This window comes from Chiloscyllium punctatum, chromosome 9 (assembly GCF_047496795.1).
Source record: "Chiloscyllium punctatum isolate Juve2018m chromosome 9, sChiPun1.3, whole genome shotgun sequence".
NCBI classification, from domain to species: domain Eukaryota; kingdom Metazoa; phylum Chordata; class Chondrichthyes; order Orectolobiformes; family Hemiscylliidae; genus Chiloscyllium; species Chiloscyllium punctatum.
Genome location: NC_092747.1, coordinates 53,039,599 through 53,067,322, shown reverse-complemented (window position 1 = coordinate 53,067,322; position 27,724 = coordinate 53,039,599). Strand labels below are relative to the sequence as shown.

Genomic DNA, 27,724 nt, shown 5'->3' with positions numbered 1-27,724 from the left:
GATATGGTGTGTTGGGCATATAAAGATTAATTAATAGTTCAAGATTGCATATTATGCAAAACAAGTAGAATCATTGTCCCTAAGGAGTTGAAATAAGAGACGTTAAGTAGTTTATGGATATAGAAATGTATGGATGATCCTGACCATATCTGCAATTGAACAATTAAAAACAGCAATTAAAATGTCTATAAGCATGGACATAGGGCACGTACTGAGAACAAAAAGTCTTTCTCTCAGTTCCAAAAGGTGAGAACTGTAGCAGTGGAGTGATCAAATATAATAGCAGTGCAATGATTTGTTGGACTTGTAAATCATGTTATCATGTTGAGCTTTTTGAGTGTGGTTGGAGCCTTACACATCCAGGCAAATGGAAACATTCCACCAAACTCCTAATATTAGGAGGTGGACAGGTTTTAGAGATGCCGGAGGTGAATTACTGTAGAATTCCTAGCCTCTAATTTGCTTCACACTGCAATAAGAAGCCAACAAGGCAAGGCTTGCCCTAATATCACAAAGACAACAGGCTGGAGATATCATCTGGATGGAACATACATGCAAAAGAAACCGATGTACACTGCTGAAATGCTGTCAAGAGTAGCATCTACTATGAAGGAAGTTGATGATGCTACACCAGAGTGTGAAATATTTTACATCTGACATGAATCATCTACTCAACATACTCTGGAAGCTGTCAACACAGCACTAACACAGAGTTTATTAGACCCTAATCAAGAAAAGAATCTAACAAGATCTAACTTTCCAGTTGTTGCAAGAAGTGATGAAGTATTGTCTAAAGACTGTCCTTTAGTCACAACAGTTTATTGGCCATTTAGGGATGAATTGACAGTTCAAGATTGCATGTTATACAAAATAGAATAAATAAGAAGGCTTGCGGTGTGTTAGGTTTTATTGGTAGAGGGATTACGTTCCGGAGCAGTAATGTCATGTTTCAACTGTACAAAATGTTAGTGCGGCTGCACTTGGAATATTGTGTATGGTTCTGGTTGCCCCATTACAAGAAGGATGTGGAAGCATTGGAAAAGGTGTAGAGGAGATTTACCAGGATATTGCCTGATCTGGAGGGAAGGTCTTATGAGGAAAGATTGAGAGATTTGGGTCTTCTCATTGGAGAGAAGAAGTCTAAAAGGGGATTTAATAGAGACATACGAGATCATCAGAGGATTAGATAGGATAGACTGTGAAAGTCTTTTTCCTAGGATGATGATGTCAGCTTGTACGAGGGGGTAAAGCTATAAATTACTGAGTTGAGAGATTTAAGATGGATGTCAGAGTGGTAAGGTTGTGGAATGCCCTACCTGCCAATGTAGTTAACTCAGCCAATTCAGGACATTTAAACAATCCTTGCATTCGCACATGGATGATGATGGGATAGTGTTAGGGGGGGGGGCGGGCTTAGATTAGTTCACAGGTCGGTGCAACATCAAGGGCCGATGTTCTATGTTCTGTTCCTAAGGAGTTCAAATGAGAGGTGCTATGTGCATTCATGAAGCCACCAATTGAATTGAGTTAAATTTGAGGAAAATAAAAGTGTTCTATTGGCTAAACATGAGCAATTAAATCAAAGGCCACATCAGCCAATCCATTGCCTGAGATGCATGCCAGGCTAAATAGCTGCAGATAACACGTGACCTTTTACATTGACAATGAATGAAGCTGAAAACAGATCTCTCCACTCTTGCAGGAACTGATTATCTTGTCAGTTGTAGACTAATATTCTGATGTTTGGGAAATAGACAAATTGACTCGAATAATTACTGTTGAGATTGTAGAATGCCTGAAAGCACACTTCTGTTATTTCACAGCCTTCCGCCTCTGAATGCTTTGCCTTGATTGTTTAATATATTCAACAGTACAACTAAGATTCTCCAGATTTCTAGTTTTACAGGTAAAAAACTCACTAGAACAGTCTGTAAATATAGATTGGTTACCTTGTAAGTGCGAGGTAGTATTGAGTGCAATTTATGCATAACAAAGACATGTTTTGAATAAGCTTATTGTTATTTTTGAAAGGGTAAACAAGTTACAAATAAGGATGTCTCAGAGAGAATGCAGAATATTCTCAAAGGGGTGAAGAACAGGAGGTCATTGTACACATTCCTATCAATGACATAGGAAGGGAAAAGGATGAGAATATAGAAAGTTAGGGAGGAATTTTAAAAGGAGGTCCTCGAGGATAGTAATATCTGGATTACTCCTGGTGCTACAAGCTACTGAGGGTAGGAATAGGAGGATAGAACAGATGAATGCATGGCTAAAGAGCTGGTGTATTGGAGAATGATTCACATTTTTGGATCATTGGAATCTCTTCTGGGGTAGAAGGATGGATTGGACCTGAATTGGAAGGGAACTAATATACTGGCAGGGAGATTTGCTCGAGCTGCTCGGGAGAATTTAAACTAGTACGGTGGTGGAGGGGGGTGGTGGTGCTTGTTGGTGGGACCCAGGGACATAGTGAGGAAAGAGATCAATCTGAGACTGGTACAGTTGAGTAAAGAAGCAAGTCAAACAGTCAGGGAAAAAAGCAGAGAACAAACGAAGGACTGATAAATTAAAATGCTATTATTTCAATGCAAGAGGCCTAACAGGCAAAGCAGATGAACTCAGAGCATGGTTAGGAACATGGGACTAGGATATCATAGCATTACAGAAATGTGGCTCAGGGATGGACAGGGTATTGTTTAATGTTCCAGGATAAAATGCTATAGGAAGAGAGAAGGGGAGTGGTGTTTTCGATAAGGCATAGCATTATAGCTGTATTTTCACTGGAGTTGAATGCTGAGAGGATCTTCCCCTTATGGAGGAGACTAGAATTACAAATCTCCCAGTGAAGGAGAGAGATAATATTTTGTATAATGGTGTAAGAGTCTGAAAGGGGTAATTCTGAGGAGTACTTTAAGAGGCACTGAATTTGCTGATGGTTGGGTTCAGGCTGGAATAGATTTGGATTGCGAAGGAATAAAACCTAACATCACTCATGATCTCAGTAACAAATATCTATTGTACCAGTGCAATTAGTACTTATTACTACCATGCAATAAATCACATCTTGTTTCATACAGGAGCCCTTTCTCAGTAGATTACCAGGTAGATTTCCTCTACCACACTAGATCAAGCAGGTCCTGGACATACTCCAAGGAAGAGAATGGTGGCAGCAAATCTACCAGATAGATCTAGTATTTTGATAAGCTGTAAAGCAGATTCATCTTACAACGTAGTAGCAAGCAGTGCAGATGTTATTTAGCTGGAGCATTACGAAGATCCTACAGACACAATTTGAAGAAAACTGCCCAAGTAAGCAGCAGTTGAAAAAAAAAACAAACACATGGGAATGCTGCAAAAGAAAGTTTCAGGACAAGATTTTGGAAGGCAAAATCTACAGCTGATTGTAAAAAGCATTTCAGACCTGGTAAGGGGCATGCAGCAGCAAGAGTGAGCTCGCAACATGGAGCATTAGTAGCACCAAGTAGTTACAGATTACATCAAGTGCTGCAAGTTTGTAAGAGTTAGTCTGATTCAGGTTTCAGCCAGAGAGCAGACAGATATCAGATGCCCCGTGAATAAAGATTAAATCCCTGCTGGGCAAGAGATAACCTTTTTAAAAAGGCCTAGTTTATAGGCTGGGATAGCTACAAGCAATCACAGTACTTGTAAGTTCAGGTCAAGTGTTGCTGCTGTATAAAGCAGGCATGATAAGGTGTAACTACAGTAAAAGGGCAGAGAAGCAATTCAAAACAAGGTCACAGACCTGAGTATCTTACAAGACCAGAGTTAAATTGATTAAGGGGAAAATTAGAATCCTGAGCAGACAAAGTCCAATAAAAGAAGAAAGGTGGGACATTATTGAGGCCACAAATAAGGCAGGGGTAGGTAATTAATGAGGTAAGTTTGGTAAGATACATTAAAAGATGTTATCCCTTGCGGTGAGAAACCTTCCATAAAACTTCACACAACTGAAACTGAGCATGATAATTAAAATTCAGCTCTGAGTTGTATGTTCTGATTTAAGACAATGTCAGTTAAATGGTTTTGACATGATGGCTCTGAAGCATTCCTCAAAAAAAAGCTCAAAATGCACTCAAATAGCAGGATTTCTTTATGCTAAGAAAACTTATCTGTGGTCAGTCAGTTTTGCCACTTTCTTTCTCCAAATTGGTTTGAAAGCAGATGGATGCCCACATGACATCACCATTCAACATTTAAATGCATACATATGAACAAAGAGCACAAATAAACCATTTGGCCCCGTGAAGACTTTTCCACAATTTAATTAAATCATGGCTGATTTGAAATTTACCTCAACTCCACATTATTATCTTCTCCAGATAAACTTTCACCCTCTTACTTAGCAATAATATATCCAACTCTACTTTAAAATACTCAAGAGTTCTGCTTCCACCACCTTTTCAGGAAGACAGCATCAAAGACTTCGAGAGAAAAAATTTACCCCATCTATTTTAAATTAGTGGGCAGCACGGTGGCACAGTGGATAGCACTGCTGCCTCACAGTGCCAGAGACCCGGGTTCAATACCTGCCTCGGGCAACTGTCTGTGTGGAATTTGCACATCATCCCCGTGTCTGCGTGGGTTTCCTTCGGGTGCTCCGGTTTCCTCCCACAGTCCAACAATGTGCAGATTAGGTGAACTGACCATGCTAAATTGCCCATAGTGTTAGGTGAAAGGGTAAATGTAGGGGAATGTGTCTGGGTGGGTTGCTCTTCGGAGGGTCGGTGTGGACTTGTTGGGCTGAAGGGCCTGTTTCCACACTGTAAATAATCTAACCTAATCTAGTGATCCCCTCTGAATTTCAAACACTGAGTCTGAGTTCTTGAGCCTTCCATAAGAGAAAACATTCTCTCCACAAGTGGAGCTGCACTGCAGGATTCCTGACATTTTCCCTGTACATGTCAGACAAGAGAACTTTGACACCCCATTTTGCAAGCAGGGACTTGGAGGTTCTGCTGGACAAGATAGAACTAGGACCAGCAGAAGATGTTATGATTCAAAAGACCATGCCAGCCTGGTTGAGATTATCACCCTGGTCAGTGCAGTCTGGACCATTTGAAGGAATACTGAGCAATATTGGAGAAGGTCAGTTTCCTTCTCCACCCTTTCAGTGTTCTGCCCTCTGCCTATTAATTTGCTCGGAACATCTTCCTATCTGCATGAATAGTATCAGCTGTATCAGCCATTTTCATCTCCCTTGATACTTGTATCTTTCTCTCATTACAGAAGAAAAACTCCCCCCAGTATGGCAGAAAAAGCCAAAACAAGTGGTGGACTGTCCACCATTCAGCTCCTCAGCCTTTATGTGGAGAACATCCTGACTCTGAGTGCCCTATTTGGCTGACTTACCACATCCAAGCCCTTGGACTGATATTACAGGCTGCCCTTGATTTAATGTACCAGGAGCCCTTCAGTGAAAGCTATCCCCCTTGACTTGACTGAAGACTTTTGGCAATCATGATAAGCTTCCTGGCTTTGTATATGTGCTTAACCAGAAGGTAATATTGTAATAATGTGAGCCTGATATCTCTGGCTGAGGGAGAAATGTGTAAAAAAATCAAGAAAATGCAAGGCAGGAATGATGTAAGCATCAATTATTCTTAGAGTGAATAAGAGCTAAAGCAGCAAGCAAATTGGCCAGACATACAGCCTGATCTGGTCCACAAGCTGTTGCATGTCCCAGACCATTAAATGTCCTTGCATTGAAGTGATGGTTGCTGGTGCAGCTTTGAAAGAAAGAAGTCCACTGTAAGTGGTTTGGAGATGTATCATATAAGTTAATAGAAACTGGCAGACATGTTCAATTCCAGTGTCATCTGTGGATATGGGTTGCATCTGCCAGCGTGTGTGGAGCCTGCCTTGAGATGTTGGTCAAACGTGAAGGTCCTTTGGAGCAAGTGGTGAACTGAAATTGCTATCTACCTGTTCTCACTTCAATTTTGAGAATTCTTAATCTAGTTTATTTGGACCATTTAGTAACCAAGAAACTGAATTTTAATGAGGTGAGTTGTGGCATTAGTAAACTGATTTATAAACTATAAACTATAATCTTCCTTCATTGACAACTCACCGCCTGACAGATGGATAAAAGATAAAGAGAGTTACTCCCAATATTGAGATAGGTCTTCACACACCATTCTGCTGCAAATTTTGGCATAGTACATGTTCAGACCCCTATAAGATTCTGCACTTAGATTTTTATCTTTTAATGGCAGTAGAATATTAACCATGTAACCTTTCATTTTGCTTGTAACTTCAGCTTTTGTTTACTTGTAGTTGAAGACACTCTTAAAAACCCCTTGTATCTTGAAGGAATTTAGATTTTGATCAAAAATAAATTAGCTGTTTTCTGGCTAATCAATATGTGGATCTAGGCTGTCTAAGCTCCAGAAACTGATGTTGCTGATTGTTCAAATACCCTGGTGTCTTTTTGTCTGCATGGTTTTCAAGTTGTTTTAGAAATGTCTACCATTCACAGCTTGGAGTTTTCTGAATTTTTAAAAATATAAATGGCCACTGCTGCTATCCATATACAGCAGTCCACTTAACTTAATGAGCCACTATTTATGGCATCCATTATAACATTAGAATCCAAAAAATCTTTATTATAGTTAAGATAATGTACAAACTTTACATTTACAGGCAAGTACATGTTTGAGCTACACTAAGCTATGAGGTTACAAAAAGCAGCATGCTTTCGATCACAGGACTCTGCTCTATGGTCTGTTCAACTGGACACACACTGAAACAAAGATTGACTGCACCTGGAAGACCATCAATTAGGAGAAAGTTGCTGTTTAGTCAAAAAGAGACACCTGACAAAGGACTTCAATGGGTTCAAGAGCTGCAATCTATGAGGGGAAACAGGCCACCTCTACAAGGCCTGCCCAAGACAGGGGGACCTCAAATGACTGGACGTGGTAATGTGAGCCATGGACTGCCAAAGGACAAGCACGTGCCACCCTTCAGCAAGAGCACCAAAACGAGGGTCACCTAGAAGAAAGGAAAGGCTGGCCAGGAGAAAAAGGAAGATAATACCACTGGGCACCAATCGAATCAACCTCCATCTCAGGCAACAAAGGAGTTCAGGGAGTGGACAGAGGTCAGGATTAACCTAAAAAGACAAACATACTGGGACCTCACTGGCCAACAGCAAAAAGGAAAGACACATGAAGGACCCTCCAGCCGTTCTGCAGGCAATGAATATGTGGCCAACCCTCTACACAATCAAGGCTATGGGCCAGTGCTGGAAAATAGCAATAGAATAGTTAGGTGGTTGTTTTTGATCAATGTAGATTTGCTAGGCTAAAGGGTCCTTTTCTGTGCTGTAGATCTCTATGACTGTATGACCATATAGGGAAAGTGACAGCCTGGTGTTATTATTGTTGGACTGTTAATTCAGACACGCAGGTAATGTTCTGGGGATCGGAGATTAAATGTGGCCATGGCAGATGGTAGAGTTTGAATTCAATTTTATTTTAAATCTGGAAGTAAGAGTCTAACAATGACAGTGAATGCATAGACAGTTGTCAGGAAAAACCTATTTAGCTTACGAAAGTCTGTTTGGAAAGAAAGCTGATATCCTTATTTGGTCTGGTCTACGTGTCTCCAGAGACCCAGCAGTTAGGGATGGCAATAAATGCAGCCTAGTTAGTGATGCTGTCATCCTATGAATGAAAAAAAAACTCTGACTCTAAAATGGTAGGGTGATAGGAAGACACCAAGTACTGCACCTCCAACCGTTTTATAGGCTCAGGGCAAAGGATTTGATTTGGATTGTGAAGATTCTGTTTTGGTGCTGAATGTTTTTACGTCCACAAGCTATTCCCAGACATCTGATAAGATTGCCTTGATCCAGCCAGTAGGAAGTGCATGTGGATAGATATTCTTCAGTTATACTTTTGAGGAAGTGCACTCACCAAACCTCCTTCAATAGCTCCTTTTGGTGGCATGCCTGAACCTTTTTAGTTCATAGTGTGTCACTGGAAGGCAGTAACATCACAAAGATTAATATAAACTGTACTGTTCAGACAGATCTTAAAGAAAAGGCATGATGAAGCTACAATTATTAACTTCTTCATTTGTAACTTGGCTGTTGTAACAATTTCTAACAGTTTTTGTTTAAATTGTGAGGCAGGAGTATAGTATTTTTTTCTAAATGATTTAGCAGAATTTTCGCCTACATACATAAAATGATTGTGCTTTTTGCAAATACTCCAATTTCATTAAACATTTTTAATCTGAAAAGGAATCTCAAGAGTTTATATAAATTAATGAATAAATAAGATGCAGAGCCACAAACAGAAAAAATGATTAACTGCTTAGTTTTGAAGTGTTTATAAAGTAAGACGTGAAGGACATTAGGTCAGGCAAACTGGTGAATATAAACAAGTCACCCTTCATGCAAAACTGACAACCTTGTCTCAACAATGGAGTACTCTCATTCCGAGTCACAGAATGAGACACTTGAACATAACCTCAGGAGGTACTTCAGTGCTGTGATGAGGTACTACTGTGAATCAGAGATGACATCTTCAGATGAGACATTAAATTGAAATCCCACTTGTCTTCTAAGTGAATGTAAAAGATTCCATGGCACTATTGGAAGAAGAGCAGTATATATTTTCTGATATCCTGGTCAACATTTACTTGTTTATCAAGATGTAAAATAGAAGATCTGGCCATTTATTTCATTTTCATTTGTGGAAGCTTGTTCTGCTTAAATTGGCTGTCACAATAGATCATTTCGCCACTATTTTCCATTTGATCTCTTATCAAGTTAGCTAGAAATTGGAGAGGGAGTGGCACAATCCACAAATAATGTAAGTGGGAAAATTATCTTGTGTAAAATCTAAAATTATGACACATTTAATAAGACATTTGACATTCTGTTCTGTCTGATGTTAGTGTGTTTTGGCTGAAGGCGTGAGAATCACTGGGAAATTTCAATAAGGCAGAAATAATGACATTTAGATGCATTGAATGCAAAAGAGATTTAATTTTCTTAAATTGTTACAGCAGTTGTTGGAGAATAGCAAATAAAAGTAGAACCACAAAAATGAAAGTAGTCTTTGAAATTATTCAGCAATTCTAATGAATCAAGTTGTTAGAGATGAATCAAAGTGAAATGTAAGCCCAGAAGCTTGAACAGGGTTAGTACAGCACACTTCAATGACAAGAATATTCTTGAAACTTCTTGAATTCTTGAATCTTGACAATTTTGAAGTTTTCAATAAATGGTATAAATATATTCATTACTTGCAAATTTCTGAATTTGCATACACTATCTCAATGACTCTGTTTGTATTGTAGTCGTAACGAAACATTGTGTATCCGGTGATGAAATTAATGAGACCTGGAAAAGTAAAATTAATCATTTAAGAAGATAGTGCTCACAAACGTAATGAGAAGTTGGCTGAAAGTAAATCATATGTGCTACAAAAGGTTTTCTCCAAAACTATGTCTTAAACAGCATTTTTGAAGTATATCTGTGTGATTGTTGTTATGTATGAGATACAGGCATGTCTGATTGATATATCTTAAGTGAACTTGACAAGAATTGTGGATTCATGAACTGGTTAGGCTGGCCGTGTTTATAATTAATGTTGCCCCTTCTTGAATGCTTGGCCATACAATACGTATGTGCCACACAATGTGCATGGAGAGTGTACTCAAGCAACATTCCTTAAGATGCATGCAGGCAAGGCGTTGCATCGATCTGAAGAAGACAGCAATGTACAACAAGTTGGCTACACACAGCAACCAGATGTTAGAGGGAACAATGTTTACAAATTGTAGTAGTAGTAGATCCTGCCTATTGTTCTTTGTTTATGGTTTTGAAAAAGTTCAAAATGTTGATGAATTATTTTAAAATTATGATTCCATGAGTTGATGTGATATCGGCATAGCTATTCAACATTTTGCCCAGTTGTGAAAGTGGCATTTTGGATCAACCTTTCCTTAGGGAAATGGCTTATTTTTGCTTTTCAGTAGAAAATAAATTCTGTGCTTTCTACAATAATATGCTTATCTGCAACATGAGTTTTATGACCAGGCAGCAAATTGTGTATACATGTCATAGAATTGTATAGTATTTGAATGAGCACATTTGCTAAGGTTATTAATACTAACTAATATGTAGAAGAATTTCCTTTTATTTCCTTTTATATCAGTACAATAAATAAAAATATCTCCTGATTTTTTTCTTGTACTATGTTCACTATATATTCATGATCCTTTGTTATTATATATGACAGAAAGTAAGACTGAACTTTTTTCTTATAAAGTGAAATATTTTCCCATTCCTAATCGAAAGAACACTATGTCTTAATTAAAAATTTACCATGGTGTTCAAAAGCAGCATCCACTTGGTCACCAATGCCATTCCATTCATCTGCTATCAATTTTGGATTGCCCCGATCCATTCTTTCAGTAGAGTCGTCATAACTAAACAAAAAGGACACTATTATTTTTAGAATCATTATTATTTTTAGAGAGAATGCTTGATAGAAATTTCAGTGTAACAATAAATCTCAAACCTCCAATATTTGTTTTCCACAAAGAAGAATGTTTTTCGAATGTCAGGAATTTGTACTGCTGCATCGATTTTCTTCACGGCTGAGGGGAAACCCAAACTAGCAATAGTCTTTGGGTATCCATTTAAAGTGCTATAGCCAGTGACAGCCCAGTATTGAGTTCCTGTGTAAGTAAAATCATTGAAATAAGCTAATTAAATAAATCATGAAAAGAATTCTACATCTCAAGCAAAAATTGACAGGCAAAATTCTTAAGCTTGAAATTTAAACTAATAAGGTTTAAGCAAATTATGTATATTTATTGACATCAAGAAAAATAAACTGAGATACTTAGTTGTAAGAATGGTGGAAGGACACACACTTTCCATGGGAAGTTCTGTGATTTCAGGTCAAACAAGATCAAGGAAGCCTGGCAATTTACCACTTAGCATAATCCTTCCATTGACATGTCAGTGTTTTTCCACGTTAAGCACTACCTGAAGGAAGAACTGATGGGAAGCAAGAGCAAAAATATACTCCAGGTGGGAATTTCGATGTCTAACAAAAATAGACAATTGATGACATTGCCACCGAATGAGCTGACCAAGTACTAAAAGGACATTGTTGGCAGAATGGATGTGCATCACACGGTAATTAAATCAGCACAAGAGTTTGTTCTGTAACATCTGTCCAGAATAGAATCTATATGAGCTACTCCCAAACAACCCATGTGAAGATACAATCTCACTTTACAGTGAAGATTCCCTCCATGATTTTAACACTACCTGAAATACTCGAATTTTAAGATCTAGCCATCAAATAGCGGACATTGGGAAGCACTTGAGCTATCTGCAGGACGATTCTGTAACATGTTCTGGCCCAACTCCATATACTGTATTCATCATACCCTGGTTCAATAGAACAAAACCAGGCCTATATTAGAATGAAGTAGCAATACGATGACATCTGTGCAGGTCAAACTTCATTATCATCATCAAATTCCAAAGCCACCCACCATTAATATCCTCGAGTTATCTTTTGAACCCAACTTAATTTATCAACTGTGACTACAAAACCAGTGCAAAGGCTGGTACATCAGTGAGAGGTGTCTCATCTCTTGACTCCTATTGCCTCTCCTCAATCCAAAAGGCTGAAGTCAAGAATATAATAGAATATTAACCACTGCCTGATGGGTAACGAATATTTCTTAATGAACAAAGCAATTTTAGCATTTTTTCTAAACCTCAGCCCTTGTGTATACATTTAATTTACATTTATATCTAAACATATTCATATAAATTTGGTGCTGAGCCCATTAAAACTAGTTGTTAATACAGGCATATGTGAGGAATTAAATAAATAGCAGATTGTTTCCACTGGTTAGAAAGATGGAAACAAGAAGGTCTTATTTTAAGATAGTCACAAAAAGAGTTCAAGGGGAAATTAGGAAAAATATCTTTGTAGACTACTTGTAGAATTCGAAATTCTCTGTTAGAATCTCTGTTCACAGAGTCATAGAGACAGGCCCTTTGGCCCAAACTAGTCCATACTGACTAAAATTTCCATCTACGCTAACATAATTTCCCTGCACTTGACCCATATCCTTCTAAGGTAAAAACAATGACTGCAGATGCTGAAAACCAAATACTGGATTAGTGCTGCTGGAAGAGCACAGCAGTTCAGGCAGCATCCAACGAGCAGCGAAATCAACATTTCGGGCAAAAGCCCTTCATCAGGAAAGGACCTTTGCCCGAAACGTTGATTTCGCTGCTCGTTGGATGCTCCATATCCTTCTAAACCTTTCTTATCCATGTATTTGTCCAAATGCCTTTTAAATATTGTTAATGTACCTGCAACAACAACTTTAGCCAGCAGCTAATTCCATATGTGTACCGTCCTTTATGTAAAAAGGTTGACCCTCAGCTTCCCTTTTATTCTTTCCCTCTACCCTTAAACTGATGTCCCCTAGTTCATGATTCCCCAACGCTGGGAAAAAGACTGAGTGCATTCACCTTATCCATGCCTCTCATGATCATATGCACTTCTGTAAGATCCCCTCTCACTCTTCTCTACTGTAAAGAGAAAGATCCTAACTTGTCCAACCTCTTCCTATAACTCACATCCTTGAGTCCTGGCAACATCCTTGTAAATTTCTTCTGCACTCTTTCCAGTTTAATAACATCTTTCTCATAACATGGTGACTAAAACTGAACACAATACTTCAAGTGTGGCTTCAACAATGTCTTGAACATAATTCCCAATTTCAACAGTGCGTGACCTGACTGATGAAGGCCAGTGTGCCAAAAGCCTTCTTCACTGCCCTTTGACTCCACTTTCAGAGAACCCTGCACCTAAACTCCAAAGTCCGTCTGTTCCACTATGCTCCTTAAGGCCCTACCACTCACCATGAAACTCCTACCTTGATTTGACGTTCCAAAATGCAAGACCTCGCACTTAGAGTTATAGAGATGTACAGCATGGAAACAGACCCTTCAGTCCAACCCGTCCATGCCGACCAGATATCCCAACCCAATCTAGTCCCACCTGCCAGCACCTGGCCCATATCCCTCCAAACCCTTCCTATTCATATGTCCATCCAAATGCCTCTTAAATGTTGCAATTGTACCAGTCTCCATCACTTCCTCTGGCAGCTCATTCCATACACGTACCACCCTCTGTGTGAAAAAGTTGCCCTTTAGGTCTCTTTTATATTTTTCCCCTCTCACCCTAAACCTATGCCCTCTAGTTCTGGACTCCCCAACCCCAGGGAAAAGACTTTGCCTATTTACCCTATCCATGCCCCTCATGATTTTGTAAACCTCTATAAGGTCTCTCCTCAGCCTCCGATGATCCAGGGAAAACAGCCCCAGCCTGTTCAGCCTCTCCCTATAGCTCAAATCCTCCAACCCTGGCAACATCCTTGTAAATCTTTTCTGAACCCTTTCAAGTTTCATAACATCTTTCCAATAGGAAGGAGACCAGAGTTGCACACAATATTTCAACAGTGGCTTAACCAATGTCCTGTACAGCCGCAACATGACCTCCCAACTCCTGTACTCAATACCCTGACCAATAAAGGAAAGCATACCAAATGCCTTCTTCACTATCCTATCTATCTGCGACTCCAGTTTCAAGGAGCTATGAACCTGTACTCCAAGGTCACTTTGTTCATCAACACTCCTTAGGACCATACCATTAAGTGTATGTGACTTCTTAGTATTAAAATCCATTTGCTATTTCTTGGCCAACTTCCCCAGCTGATCAAAGTCCTGCTGCAATTTCAGATAACCTTCTTCACTGCTCACAATAGCTCCTATTTTGGTGTCATCTGCAAACTTACTAATCATGCCTTGTACATTCTCACCCAAATCATTGATATATAGAGGAACCTCGATTATCCAAATATCAATTATCCAAATTTTGGATTGTCTGAAGACTATCTCTAGGTCCTGCAAAAATGTTACATCAAAGAGGTATTCGATTTACCTGTACTGAAGAACATGTGAAAAAGCTGGAAAATCAAAGAAATACAAGCACCTCAAGCATCGGTGACTGGATTTTTTTTAGGTAAGGGTTGTTACACAGTCCTTTGCAAAAGTAAGTATTTTACAGTATTTCTGTCACTTTACCAGACTATTCATGCAAAAACTGGCCGAGAAAGTAAACGTATGTGCGAGGCGGTGCTTCTGTCTTTCTATCGCAACACTGAGTTCCCAGAAACTAACAAATGCTCTTGCCATCATAGAAGCTGTTGGGGACCTTGATTAATATTTCATATACAATATTTATGAGATGGTATGGGTTTAGTCCTTCTCAGTTTAACCTGTAATTTGCAGAATGCAAAGATTAGTTTGTTTAAATAGCAGACTCATTAAAATTATAGATTTAAACAAATTCTCCAGTAGAGCACAGCACTAGATCAGTGTGGCTTCCCTTGTTTAAAGTTGTCAATTATCTGAATAATTAATTATCCAAACAAAATAGTGCCCGCCCATTTTGTTTGGATAATCAAGGTTCCTCTGTAGATAACAAACAGCAATGGGCCCAGCACCAACCCCTGATGCACTCCACAAGTCACAGGTCTCCACTCCAACAAGCATCCACCCACTCCTTCCTCCCATCAAGCCAGCTATGTATCCAATTTTCCAGCTCGCCCCAGATTCCATGCAATCTCACCTTCAAAGACAGTCTACCCTGTGGAACCTTGTCAAAGGCCTTACTGAAATCCATATGGACTACCTTTCCTTGTCAACCTTTCTGGTCACATCATCAAAGAATTCTATTTTCTCTCTAGTTATTCTATTTCCTTTAATATACTTAAAGGACCTCTTTGAATTCAGCCAACACTATCTCGTGTCCCTTTTTGGTCCTACTGATTTCCAGCTTCAGTAAATTCCTGTACTCCCCATATATGTCAAATACATTATGGATTTTATTTGATTTTCTGTAAATACAGAACTGTTAATACATCTATCAGAAATAACTCTGAACTCAAAAGCACAACACGTTATGTGTGTTTATGAAGGGCTATGATAGTGAGTTGGTTTGAGCATTATCGTTTCTTCTTGTTGCCTCAGTCGAAATCCACTCCAAACTGACACTGGACCACAGCTTTGGTTTTCAGTATACTCAACATACTCTAATGTAATGTCATAAATTTAGTAAGAAATCATTGTCCTACTTTGGTACGATTAAAATAAATTCGCAAATCTTGACCAATTTTTACTGATAATGAGTCCACAAAACCAAACTGATGTTGAATTCTCTGGAAAAGGCAGATAATGTCAATTTGGACTCCTTCTTTGGATGCCTTTTTTCATCAATTATAAACTTACTTTTCATTAATTCCCTCTGGCCTGGCTGAAATAACATTTGACTAATCTAGGTTTATTGTAGCTATGTTATCTTTCAATAATTTTAAAATTGTACATAGTACATTTGTAAGTTGTTCTGCAAAAAATCTATGCAAGTGCCCACATGGCAAAATTCCCATATTACCTGCATCCCTGCAATACTGGTAAAAATGCTGTCCTCTCATGATGATGGCATTATACATTTACTATGTTTCTCCATTCAAAGAATCTGTTTGGCTGCTACTAGTTTTGCTCCTTATTTATTGATTTGCACCTGCAGGCAAAATTTACTGTTACACCCAATTAGCTTTATGCAGTACTCCAACCTCCAGAGTTGATTGAGATTTTCACTTACCTGTCTACTTTAGTCTCCATTGTCACCTTACTCCATTTTATTTTAGTACTTGTGTTCTTCAGTGTCTTTTCACTCTGTTTAATTTATGATGCCTGCACCAATTTCTCAGCCATAAATATCTGCTAGCATCCCTTGATCTCGTTTGCAGCTTGTCAAGTAACATCATTAATTGTTGGATGAGGGCAGTGAAAATGTAATTTACATCTGACCCATAGTATACCTCTAGCATCAACATCTCTTACATTAAGTTGGAAAATTACAAAGTCATGCATCTGTGAGATATCATATTATAGGTCTCTTTACCAATCTACTCACAAGCACTCTATATTTATAATACCGCATTCCCACTCATTCATTCATAACTCTGTACTAACTCACTCACCAGCTCACTATGTTCATAAAACTGCATTTTTGTAGTACATTTTACTATTACAAGATAGACTAAATTAAAACATCCCTTCCAACCCACAACTGCTTCTTCACAGCTTCAATCCTTACTGGCCTGATGTTGCAAGCTGTGTTTAGATCTATTTCTAAATCAAAAGCTACCCCTGAATAAGTGTCAATATTATCATCTATCCAGAACAATGCCATCCCTGTCATCATGTCTCCATGACTCACAGGAAACTATGGAAAGATTGTAATATTAATCAGCGTTTGGCAACCGTCTCTCAGGACCTGAGTACTTACAGTTTCCTCAACTTAAATAGATATTAATGAAGAAATCTCTTTTAAGAAATAATCAAAACAGCACTTTTGTAAATCAGCATGAACGAGAGTCAAAACCAGTAATAGTAAATAACATCCCGTGACCCCGCTGCAGTAATCAGTTCACTATCCTTTGTGCTTTTATTAAGCACATGTATAATTTCTAACTTCTTTAGGGTTAGTATTTTTACTGACATTTACTAATTTAAAAGATAAAAGGACTAACACTTCTTGATTATGCAAGCAGACCGGACAGACACTTTAATCCCGTCAGGAGTAACAGTCAGCATTTAACAAATGTCTAAATCATCTCCCGCTTTCCCTGGACAGATGTCACACAAAAAAATTGTGTATAATAGATACAATTATGTAACACCATAGTGCTAGAATTTTAATGTATGTAAGAACTGTATATAAAGATGATGTGGTGTGTGATTTTTAACTGTGTATAAAGAGGCTACTGTAAGAACGATACTTCGGGATTCCATCACCGCCTCGAACTGTGCTACTGCGGATGCTAAATAAAGAGACTATTTTCGCTACTTGACACAATCCCACACATCCAACACTCTCAATATCATAAAAACACAGCACGGATAATTTAGAGAAGATTTCTAACCTTTGAAAAATAGTGTAGTTCCCTTAAAAACATTTTCATATGAAGCATCAATTTTTGTCGGGAGATCTGGCCATAAAGATTTGGTCAGCGTTAGAATTGCATTTGGCATTCGTGGGACAACACGCCAAACAAACCTAAATGCAAATTCAAAAGATTAGTGCTATCCAATTCTTCTAATTATTAATGTTTGGTTAATATCATCATGTTGATATTGAACATTAAACAGAACATCAGTCTAGACATTAAAGGCTATCCTGTAATATTAAGTTGATTGGCTGCTATGTTTTAATAGTCATGATTCAAAGTTAACAATTGATCTCTTAAAATCCAACATTGCAGTTTGTGAACAATACATTTTTATTATTCCTGTAAGTGTAATCATTGCGTAGTTAGAAAATGTGAAACACACACAATAGCACATGAGAAGTAAACCAATGAGTTATATTTTCCTGACAACTCAAAAAAAAAGGAATAAGTGGAGGAGGATATTCATTGTTTCATGACTTCTGCAAGAGGTGCAGTCCCAGAAAAGCAGATGAATGATGTGAAATGGAATAATCCTGGTCTTTCCAACTAAATGTATTCTTCATATTACTTTGCACTTTCAAATAGAGGTGCTCCTTAGAAAGTTAGCAGTGGATCCCCAGCAGACTGTAAGCTTTGTGAACAAAAATAATAAATCATATTAAATTGGATTCATAGTGGATAGGGATTTAGTAGGAAGTAGGAGTCAGAGTAAGTGATATAGGTTGTATATTCTAATGAGAAAGATGTGAATAGAGATGGCCCCAGGGATCTAAAATAGGTTCTTAGCATTTCACCATATTTATAAATGACATAAATAAGAAAATAGAGAGCTGTATATCCAAGTTTAATAATGTCACCAAATTAGGAGGAAAATTAATCAGTGTAAAGGAGAGCAGAAGGGCTCTTGTGCCATAGTGGTAGTTCCCTCAACTCTGAAATAAGGCACTTGGGTTCAAATACCCCTGCTCCAGAGGAGTGTAGTAACATCTCTGAACAGATTGATGTTTTAAAAAGAAAAGGAAGCAGAAAATTACAAAGGGATATTGATAGATCAATTGCAGACAAAACTGTGGTAGATCAACTAAAATGGAAGAAGTATGAAGTAATCATGTCTGAGCAATTAATCAAAATTGTTTCCAAATGGTGAGAAGCTACAGACTGAATAAGAAGAGATTCAGAGCCACATACAAAAGCTAATAATTAGTTATGCAAAGTCCTAATGACTCATGACTCTCTATCTTGACAGGTCAAAATCCTGGAATTCCTTCCCTGAGGACATTGTAGGTCTACCTGCAGCACATGGACTGCTGTGGTTCAAGAAGTTAAAAATCAAACAACACCAGGTTAGGTTGTGTGATTTTTAACTTTGTACACCCCAGTCCAACACCAGCATCTCCAAATCATGGTTCAAGAAGGCAGCTCGATAGCACTTTCTCAAGAGCAACTAGGAATGGGCAATAAATTCTGACACAGACAGCAAGGCCACTTCCCACAAGGGAACAAAACAAAAATCTAATATAAGGCCTGTCATGAAATCCTGTCAAAATGTGTCTTGGCCACACAAGTGGCTATGGGTAAGAATATTTGGTCCTCAGTAGGGCACTTGCCAGGAGAACCCTGGGAAAACTTGTCTCTTTACATTTTATTTACAAGAAAGATTTAATCTCAAAATGTTATCTTTTTTCTTTTCAGATGCTGATAGACTCAATATCAATGCCAAAATGTCAATAATATATCAGATTTATAATGTTTACTTCTTTACACTGTACTAACATGTTTAGAGTATTCTCAAATCCTGATAAAGACATGAATGTCAGAAAATTGTTCCATACCTGTCTTTATAGAACATAATTTCTCCACGAAGTGTACTAACTGCATCGAAGGAGAGGGAAGGATCACATGTCTCTGGGGTCTTTGGGTGATGTTTTTGGTCATGATTACCTGATGAACCTAGGTTGACATATTTACAGTCACAGAGATGTACAATGCAGAAACAAACCTTTTGGTCCAACTTCTCCATGGCAACCAGATATTCTAAATTAATCTAATCCCATTTGCCAGCATTTGGTCCATATCCCTGCAAATCCTTTCTATTCATAAAACTATCTTGATGCCTTTTAAATGTTGTAATTAAATCAGTCTCCACCACCTCCTCTGGCAGTTCAATCCAAACACGCACCACCCTCTGCATGAAAACATTGCCCCTTAGCTTCCTTTCAAATCTTTCCCCTATCACCTTAAATCTATACCCTCTAGTTTTGGACTCTACCACCACAGGGTCTATTTACTGTAGCCATGCCCTTCATAGTGTTATAGACCTTCTTAAGGCCACCCCTCAGCCTCTGACACTCCAAGAAAAATAGCCCCAACCCATTCAGTCTCTCCCTATAGCTCAAACCCCCCAACCCTGACAACATCCTTGTAAATCTTTTCTGATCCCTTTCAAGTTTCACAACATCCTTCCTAAAGCAGAGGGACCAGAATTACACATGGCCTAACCAATGTCCTGTACAGTCACAACATGACCTCCCAACCCCGATAGTCAATGCTCTGACCAATAAAGGCAAGCATACGAAACACCTTCTTCACACTCCTATCTACCTGCAATTACACTTTCAAGAAACTATGAACCTGCATGAATATATCATAGTGAAGTCTATCTTCTGTCATAAGTGCCAAGGGGGTAATCCATCATGGCTTCCTTCGGTGGTACCCAGCATCACACATATCAGTCTTCCACCAATTTAATTCAGCCTTCATGAAATCAAGAAATGGCTGAAGACACTAGATACTGAAAAGACTATGGGCCTTGAAGACTCGTGCCTTGGAACTAGTTATGGCCTTTGCTAAGCTGTTCCAGTACAACAACAACAACAATTTCATTTACCCAACAATGTGGAAAATTGCCTATGTATGTCCTGTGCACAAAAAGGCAGACTTCCAGGGGAGGGGATAGCCTAGTGGTATTATCGCTGGACTGTTAATCCAGAGACCCAGATTATGTTCTGGGGACCTGTTTTTGAAACCCATTATGGAAGATGTTAGAATTTGCATTCAATAAAAAAATTTCAGGAATTAAAGAGTCTAACGATCATCATAAGTCCATTGTCAATTATCAGAAAAACCCAACAGCACAGAAACAGATCTTTCAGACCAGATATCCTAATCTAATCTAGTCCCATTTCCCAGCACTTGGCTATTATCCCTCTTAACCCCTCCTATTCATACAACCATCCAGATGCCTTTAAATGCTGTAATTGTACCAGCCTCCACCACTTCCTCTGGCAGCTCACTCCATACGCCCACTATCTTCTGCTTGAAAACATTACCCCTTAGCTCCCTTTCAAATCTTTCCCCTCTGACCCTAAACCAATGCCCTCTAGTTCTGAAATCCCCCACCCCAGGGAAAATACTTTGTTTATTTACCCTATCCATGCTGCTCATGATTTTAGAAACCTCTATAAGGTCACCCCACAGCCTCTAACACTCTAGGGAAAACAGCCCCAGCCTGTTCAGCCTCTCCCTGCAGCTCAAACCCTCCAACTCTGGAAACATCCTTGTAAATCTTTTCTGAACCCTTTAAAGTCTTAAATAACAGATTTGAATTTCTTTCCTTGTCACCTTAAGAAACATTCGTGGTTATAGAATCCATACGGTGTGGAAACAGGCCATTTGGCCCAATGGATCCATGCTGACCCTCTGAAGAGCATCCCACCCAATCCCCATCACACTGCATTTTGCATGGCTAATACACCGACTCGACACATCCCTGAACACTACGGATAATTTAGCATAGCCAATCCACCTAATCTGTACATCCTTAGACTACGAGAGAAAACCGGAACACTTGAAACCCATGCAAACATGGGGAGAATGTGCAAATTCTACACAGACAGTCGTCCCAGGGTTGAATCAAACCTGGGTCCCTGGCTCTGTGGGGCAGCAATGCTCATTCCTGAGCCATGATGTGCAAAATTCCTGACTAACAAAGCTCATTTTCATTTTTTAAAATCTTATAGTTTTGCCACTTTGCTGCATTGATAATATTTGGGACATGAGCATTTTTGCATTTTGAGATCTTGTATGCATTCATTCTGGTGTAAGATGTTGCATGAAATTTAGGAAAATAAATATGGCTATGCAACAGACAAACCTTGATTTTTGTTACTACATGCTTTATAGTAATTCCTGTTTGATTATAATTTGAGAGGCTGGCCAGTTCTCAACTGCAAATACACTCATAAATTCACCACTTTTAAAGTTAAAAAAAACTTTCTCAATTCTTTCTCACACATTAGCAGTTTGCTTGTCCTTTGCTTGGATGAGAAGAACTTGATGGACAATCAACATGATAGGTGGAAGGCAAGTTTGCTGAGAGTTTTGATGTGCAATCCTGCAGCTGATGGATGCTAGACTGTGACTACAGTTCTGGTCTGTGTAACACCAAGAGTATAAGAACTAGGAGCAGGAGTAGGCCATCCGGCCTTTCGAGCCTGTTCCACCATTCAATAAGATTATAGCTGATCTTTTCATGGACTCAGCTCCACTTACCCGCCCTCCCATCGTATCCCTAAATTTCTTTATTTTTCAAAGAAAATCTACTTAGCTTTAAAGGCATTTACTGAAGTAGCATCAACTGGGCAGGGAATTCTACAGATTAACAACCTTTTTGGTTGAGAAGTTCCTTCTCAATACAGTCCTAAATCTGCTTCCTCTAATCTTGAAGCTGCGCCCTCTGGTTTAAGCTTCACCTGCTAGTGGAAACATCATATCTACTTCTATTTTATCTATTCCCTTCATAATTTTCTATGTTTCTCTAAGATTCCCCCTCATTCTTCTAAATTCCAATGAATATAATCCAAATCTACTCAGTCTCTCCTCATAAGGCAACCCCCTCAACTCTGGAAATAACCTGGTGAACCTCCTCTGCACCCCCTCCAGTGCCAGTACATCCTTTCTCAAGCAAGGAGACCAAAACTGCACTCAGTACTCCAGGTATGGCCTCACTAGCACCTTGTACAGCTACAACATTAAGTCCCTGCTTTTAAACTCAACCCCTTTAGCAATGAAGGACAAAATTCCATTTGCCTTCCTAATTACTTGTTGTACCTGCAGACCAACCTTCTGTGATTCACGCACAAGAACACCAAGGTCCCTCTGCATTGCTGCATGCTGCAACTTTTTACCATTCAAGTAATAATCTTTTTTACTGTTACTCCTATCAAAATGGATGACTTCACATTTATTAACATTGTATTCCATCTGCCAGACCTTTGCCCACTCACTCAATGTATCTATGTTCCTCTGCAAAGTTTCACAGTCCTATGCACATTTTGCTTTGCCACTCATCTTAGTGTCATCTGCAAACTTTGACACGCATGTGGTCCCCAACTCCAAATCATCTATATAAATTGTAAATAATTGCAGTCCCAACACCGATCCCTGAGGCACACTACTAGTCATTGATTGCTAGCCAGAATACCACTCATAACCAATCCTCTATCCTAACACCATGCATTCTTCTCTTATGCAGCAGCCTCTTGTGTGGCTGTTCAGTTGTTCATACTGGTGAAATAGGGCAAGTAACTTTTCTGGGGTGCCTATGTGTACCTACTTCAGGGAAGATAATCAGAAGAACTGGTTGTATCCTGGCAACAAGATGAATGGTTTGGAGTCTCATACTTTGGGAAACTGTTCAAACGCCATTCATGGAGGGCCCATACAAATGAAAAAGAATCACATCGGCTGGGGATGAGAGTTCTATTCTGTGCTCCTGAAGTGAACAAATCTAATTGAAGTTGATTGCCATCCCAATATTTCCAAAGTTTAATGCTTTTGCAGTTGGCAAAATGGTTCTGAAGGACAATATCACCAACACTGCGAGGTGTCATGGGTCTTTCACTCTCAACGCAGCATCAAAAACCTCAGCTTTCTCTGGACTGTCAACTGGTGGTATGTTATCAAGCCTGTAAGCTGAAAGTTCAAAAAGAGCCCACTGAGTCTGCACCAACCACCCAAACAGCATCCTACCCCCCCCAACCCACATCCCTAAAATCTTACATTTCCCATGGTTATTCCACCTAGTATGCATGTCCCTGGATACTACAAGCAATTTAGCATGGCCAGTTAACCTAAACTGCACATCTTTGGACTGTGGAGGAAATCACAATTTAATTGAACTTAAATTCCACCATCTGCTGTCTTGGAATTTAAATCTGTCATGGGTATTAGTCTGGGTCTCTAGATTACTATTCCATTGTCTCCTTGTTATCTTAATGTTCCTTCTGCAGTATTATGATGAAAGTATGCATTGATATAAGGCAATATAATCGACAGTAGCTGCTTATAATCAAAGTGATGCAAATCACTTCATTATTTATCATTTTTGCTCTAGAAAACCAAATCGAACCTACCATACAGTGCCTGTATTCCCACAACATCATCATACGGTAGTCTGAACTCTTGCATATTTGAATATGAATATGTGGGGAACATCAAAGCCCCCACGTCTTGAGAATGAGCCATTCCTAGACTGTGTCCAATTTCATGAGCAGCCACCAGGAATAAGTTATATCCTGTAAAGCCATAGAAAACGTTCCATTATAGCAGCCTATTTCCAAATTTTATTACAGGACAGAGAATCTTAAAGGCTCAGTTTAAAATTACAGAATCAGAGAGAAGAGATTAGTGTAAAGTTACAACATTTTGTGTAATAAATAAACACACAGCTAAATTAGGAAAAAAACTGTACCTGTTCACAATGACTTAATACACAAGTTATGTCTATATATAGGTTTATATATATTTATAATAAGACAAGAATTTTGTGTTATTGCACTTTGAATCCAATTATTCAGTTAATTTGCATTTAGGATTTAGAATGTAATTACTTCTGGAGAATACTAATGTGAAATTTTCCACATCTCACGACCCTCTTAGCCAATGTGGAAAACAGGTAAATTGCTGTATATATTCTATGCAGTTTTGAAATGGAACTTAAAGTCTGCATATGTGCAAGCATAACACATAATGCAAAAGATGAGTGCAAACACCCTGACTTGGCCAGCTTACTCCACGATCTTTAATAGCTGTCAGACAGCTACTTTTTAGAGGAAAAGTTTCTGCTAACCCTCACTTAGAGCAGTAAGTCCCACCTCAGAGAGTTGTCATTCAATCAAATGGCTGGCAGCTCTCTCATCCTGGCATTGCCACCAGGAGCAGTGACCACTGTTGGTACTGCAACAATTCCTGATGGAAACAAGCTGGAATGGAGATAAACTTCAAGACAACCCAGGTTTTGCCTTGATGGGCTGAGGTTAAGAGAAGTGGGGCTAGGATAGACTGGTCCGGGGTGAGGGAAACACAAGGGTCAAGGGACTACGTTTGCAGGGGGCCTCTGCTTGGCACAGGAGACATTCAAAGAAAGCAACTCCTCTGTTTTGCCTAGCATGCCACATGCAATGAATGGGAGGCATACTTAATGCTGGCCTCCTTCCAATAAAAGCAAAACTAAATGGTTGCTTTAGAGCCATAATTTAACAACAAGTGAGGGTTAGGGGTTCCCAGTACCTCCCCCACTGAGGGCAAAACTGCAGTTCAGGCAGTAGGCACCAGCAACTGATTGACAGGTTGATTCCCAACAGTAGAATATTGGGTACCTTTGAATATCTTTAGTTCAATTCAGAAAACTGACTTCTGTTGTTCGGCTATTCATTTCATCCATGTAAACATTTAGCAAGGCAAATGTCCATGAAATTTTTTTAGTTTAAAACTCCTGTTGGTCAAGAGGTTTAAGAGGTAGTTTCTGAAAAGACTATTTACTTGCTTGTGGACTAGTTTTATTTCTATTCAGTGTTTTCATTTTTTTTGCTACTGTTTGATTATGCTTTCCTACTCGTAAGTAAGTCTTTCACTGTGGGCAACACACATGGTCTCAAATGTTCAAGATGCAGTGAAAACATTAAGAGGAATTTTGTTCTTGTCATCTCAGATGTGGTATATATAACAGTGCAAATTTCTGATCATGGGAGACTCAATCAGGTAACAGAAGATGCAACTTATGTGAAATATTCAAATTATAACAGAGTTTTTCATCAAATTCTGAGGTACTGAAAATGTGGCAAGGAAAGAGATTGAAGGGCAGCACCAAGTACAAATAAAATAGCTAGCCAAATGGAGAGAGGGGAATTTGGCGTATAGGTAACTCTGGTGCACTCCCTTGCAACTCTTAGCTGTCTACTAGAGTTACTTGAGGCCTTAGGTAAAGTTCTCTGCTCATTCATTAGGTAGTGCAAACAGACTTAAATACAAAAGTAGATATTTAAAATTAAAATAAAATGAACAAATTAAAAATATAAATAAAAACTGAAAATACTGCAGATGCTGTAAATCAGAAACAAATTCAGAAACTGTTGAAAAAGCTCAGCAGGTCTGGCAATATCTGTGAAGAGAAATCTGGTGATCCTTTCTCAGAAGGAATTGCTGCTGAATCTGTCAAGAATACAAAGGTAGCGAGAAAATGGTTTACTCACCAAAATGCTTACAAATATTTTAATTGAATATGCAAAGTATGTAACTCATACAAACTTTTTTGATGATAATAGACTATATTCTGAGTTTGATTACATTATTTAAACTTTGTACCATTTGAGCCCATTGACCATGTTTCAGCTTCGTCAAAATGAACATCACCTCCAAGATTTGGACCTGGTGGAAAGGCATGTGCCAGAATGCCGTTGGGTCCATCAAATGGATATCCATCGTTATGTACTAGCAAAAATAAAAGTGAAAAGATAAATTATTATTTAATTTCATTGTGTTTTCCTAAATTACCTCAATATCACAAAATACTGGTCAATTACCTCCAAATGCGAAGGATATCATAATGTCAGCTATACCACTTGAAATCCTGGTGAATTTCAAAGGTATGACATCGCTCCACATTTTGAATGCTGCTTTGATAGCTGTAACCACTTCACTTGATGTAATATCTGGAGTATAGTTGATGATCCTTCAGGAAAAAATCAAAAAAATGAGCTAAAATACTATGTTTATTATCAAAAATGCCACCTAAAATATCAGAGAAACATAAAATTTACCTATAAGTCAAGTTGTTATGTAGCCATTTGATACGGCCTGGAAAGTGATTGTACTGAAGTGATTGACTGTCTTGAACTCCACATCGAGGTTTCTTCATGACTTCTAAAGTTTCAGAATTCAGCTCACCTGTTACTAGGAGGCCAAAGAAGTTTTGCATTTTCATAATGTTTGCTCTTAGATTATCATTGCTACTTGCTTTCAGACCATCAGAAGAGTCATAAAATTGCATGAGATATTGCTAGAAAAGCAGAACAACACGTTAGTAAACATTGCTCAAACATACAACTTTTTGAAGATTTCTAATATAAATAGTTAGTCTTAACTTTTAAACCCTTGAATACCTTAGCAAAATCCAAATCATGCTGATTTATCTCAGAGGATAAGGGAAATGTAAACGCAAATGTAGAATTGAGCAGTATCAGCAGAATTGGAACCTGGAAATATTTCATTTTCTTCTTAATTGGAGATATAGGTGAAATGGATGCTGTTTCCTTCAGCCACTTTTATACACTTGACTAATCCAGCAGCATTGCATAATTCATCCAATATTGTCATTAACTTACATATACTAAAAAATTGCAACTAGGGCCAGGATATGATTTTTATTTTTTAAAAAATTTGGGCATCATTGACAGGAAACCACATGGTAGCTCTGTTACATGTTGCATCACCCTTTGTTCTTGGACACTAAAATAATAATGTGTTCAACTCCTTTAGTATTTTCTGTTCCATCACTATGATCTGTTTGTTTAAATCCCTCTTCCCTACCATTACATTCTCACCTCTAAAAATAAATGCTAGGAGCTCATGGATTTTATCTTAAGTTTGAGATCATCCAGTTAGCTAATTCTGCATAATAATAATTTCTACTTATCTACAAAGTTTTCATGTCCTAGTTGGATTTGAATTATTTTCAAATCTCTTTTCAATTTCTTTACAAGCTCATCATGACTCCCACTTTGTGTTCCATTAAAACCATTCCCAATAATATTGTATGTCAGTGTAACTGGTTTCATTTCTGAAATAACTCAACTTTCTCACATGTGCTAGTGTTCAGCTATGTTGTAATCCAGAATTGGGAAAATCAGGTTAAGCACAAGCAAAAGGTTCCTTTAAGATGTGTATCTATATGGCTGCAAGGCGAGCTTGTAGGGCCACAGAGTATAATAAAGTGGGCGGCATGGTGGCACAGTGGTTAGCACTGTTGCCTCACAGTGCCAGAGACCTGGGTTCAGTTCCCACCTCGGGCAACTGTCTGTGTGGAGTTTGCACATTCTCCACATGTCTGCTTGGGTTTCCTCTGGGTGCTCCAGTTTCCTCCCACAGTCCAAAGATGTGCAGGTTAGGTGAATTGGCTATGCTAAATTGCCCGTAGTGTTACTGGAATGGGTCTGGGTGGGTTGCTCTTCACAGGGTCAGTGTGGGCTTGTTGGGCCGAAGGGCCTGTTTCCACATTGTAAGTAATTTAATCTAGTCTAAAAAGGGGCCAGGCACAAAGCAAGGGAAATTAGAGGGGACATTACCC

General features: G+C 38.7%; 1 protein-coding gene across 1 annotated transcript; it reads right to left on the bottom strand.

Annotated features, from left to right (window-relative positions):
- Window positions 1-9,002: 9,002 nt before the first annotated feature.
- On the bottom strand, window positions 9,003-26,659 carry LOC140481394 (collagenase 3-like). Its single transcript, XM_072577510.1, has 10 exons — window positions 26,541-26,659; window positions 26,199-26,437; window positions 25,962-26,110; window positions 25,744-25,869; window positions 23,514-23,675; window positions 18,933-19,050; window positions 17,074-17,207; window positions 10,563-10,722; window positions 10,367-10,470; window positions 9,003-9,379 (listed from the first exon to the last, which is right to left on the bottom strand). Exons 1-10 carry the CDS (start codon window positions 26,646-26,648, stop codon window positions 9,279-9,281), a joined length of 1,401 nt encoding a protein of 466 aa, XP_072433611.1. The 5' UTR covers window positions 26,649-26,659; the 3' UTR covers window positions 9,003-9,278.
- Window positions 26,660-27,724: the final 1,065 nt, after the last annotated feature.

Excerpts from the sequence above, each read along its gene's own strand:
- LOC140481394 (XM_072577510.1), bottom strand. The coding sequence starts at position 26,648 with ATGAAATATTTCCAGGTTCCAATTCTGCTGATACTGCTCAATTCTACA. Across the intron at positions 17,208-18,932 it reads ATTATGTTCTATAAAGACAG|GTTTGTTTGGCGTGTTGTCC; the intron begins GTATGGAACAAT and ends ATTTGCATTTAG. Across the intron at positions 10,723-17,073 it reads AACTACACTATTTTTCAAAG|GAACTCAATACTGGGCTGTC; the intron begins GTTAGAAATCTT and ends TTACTTACACAG.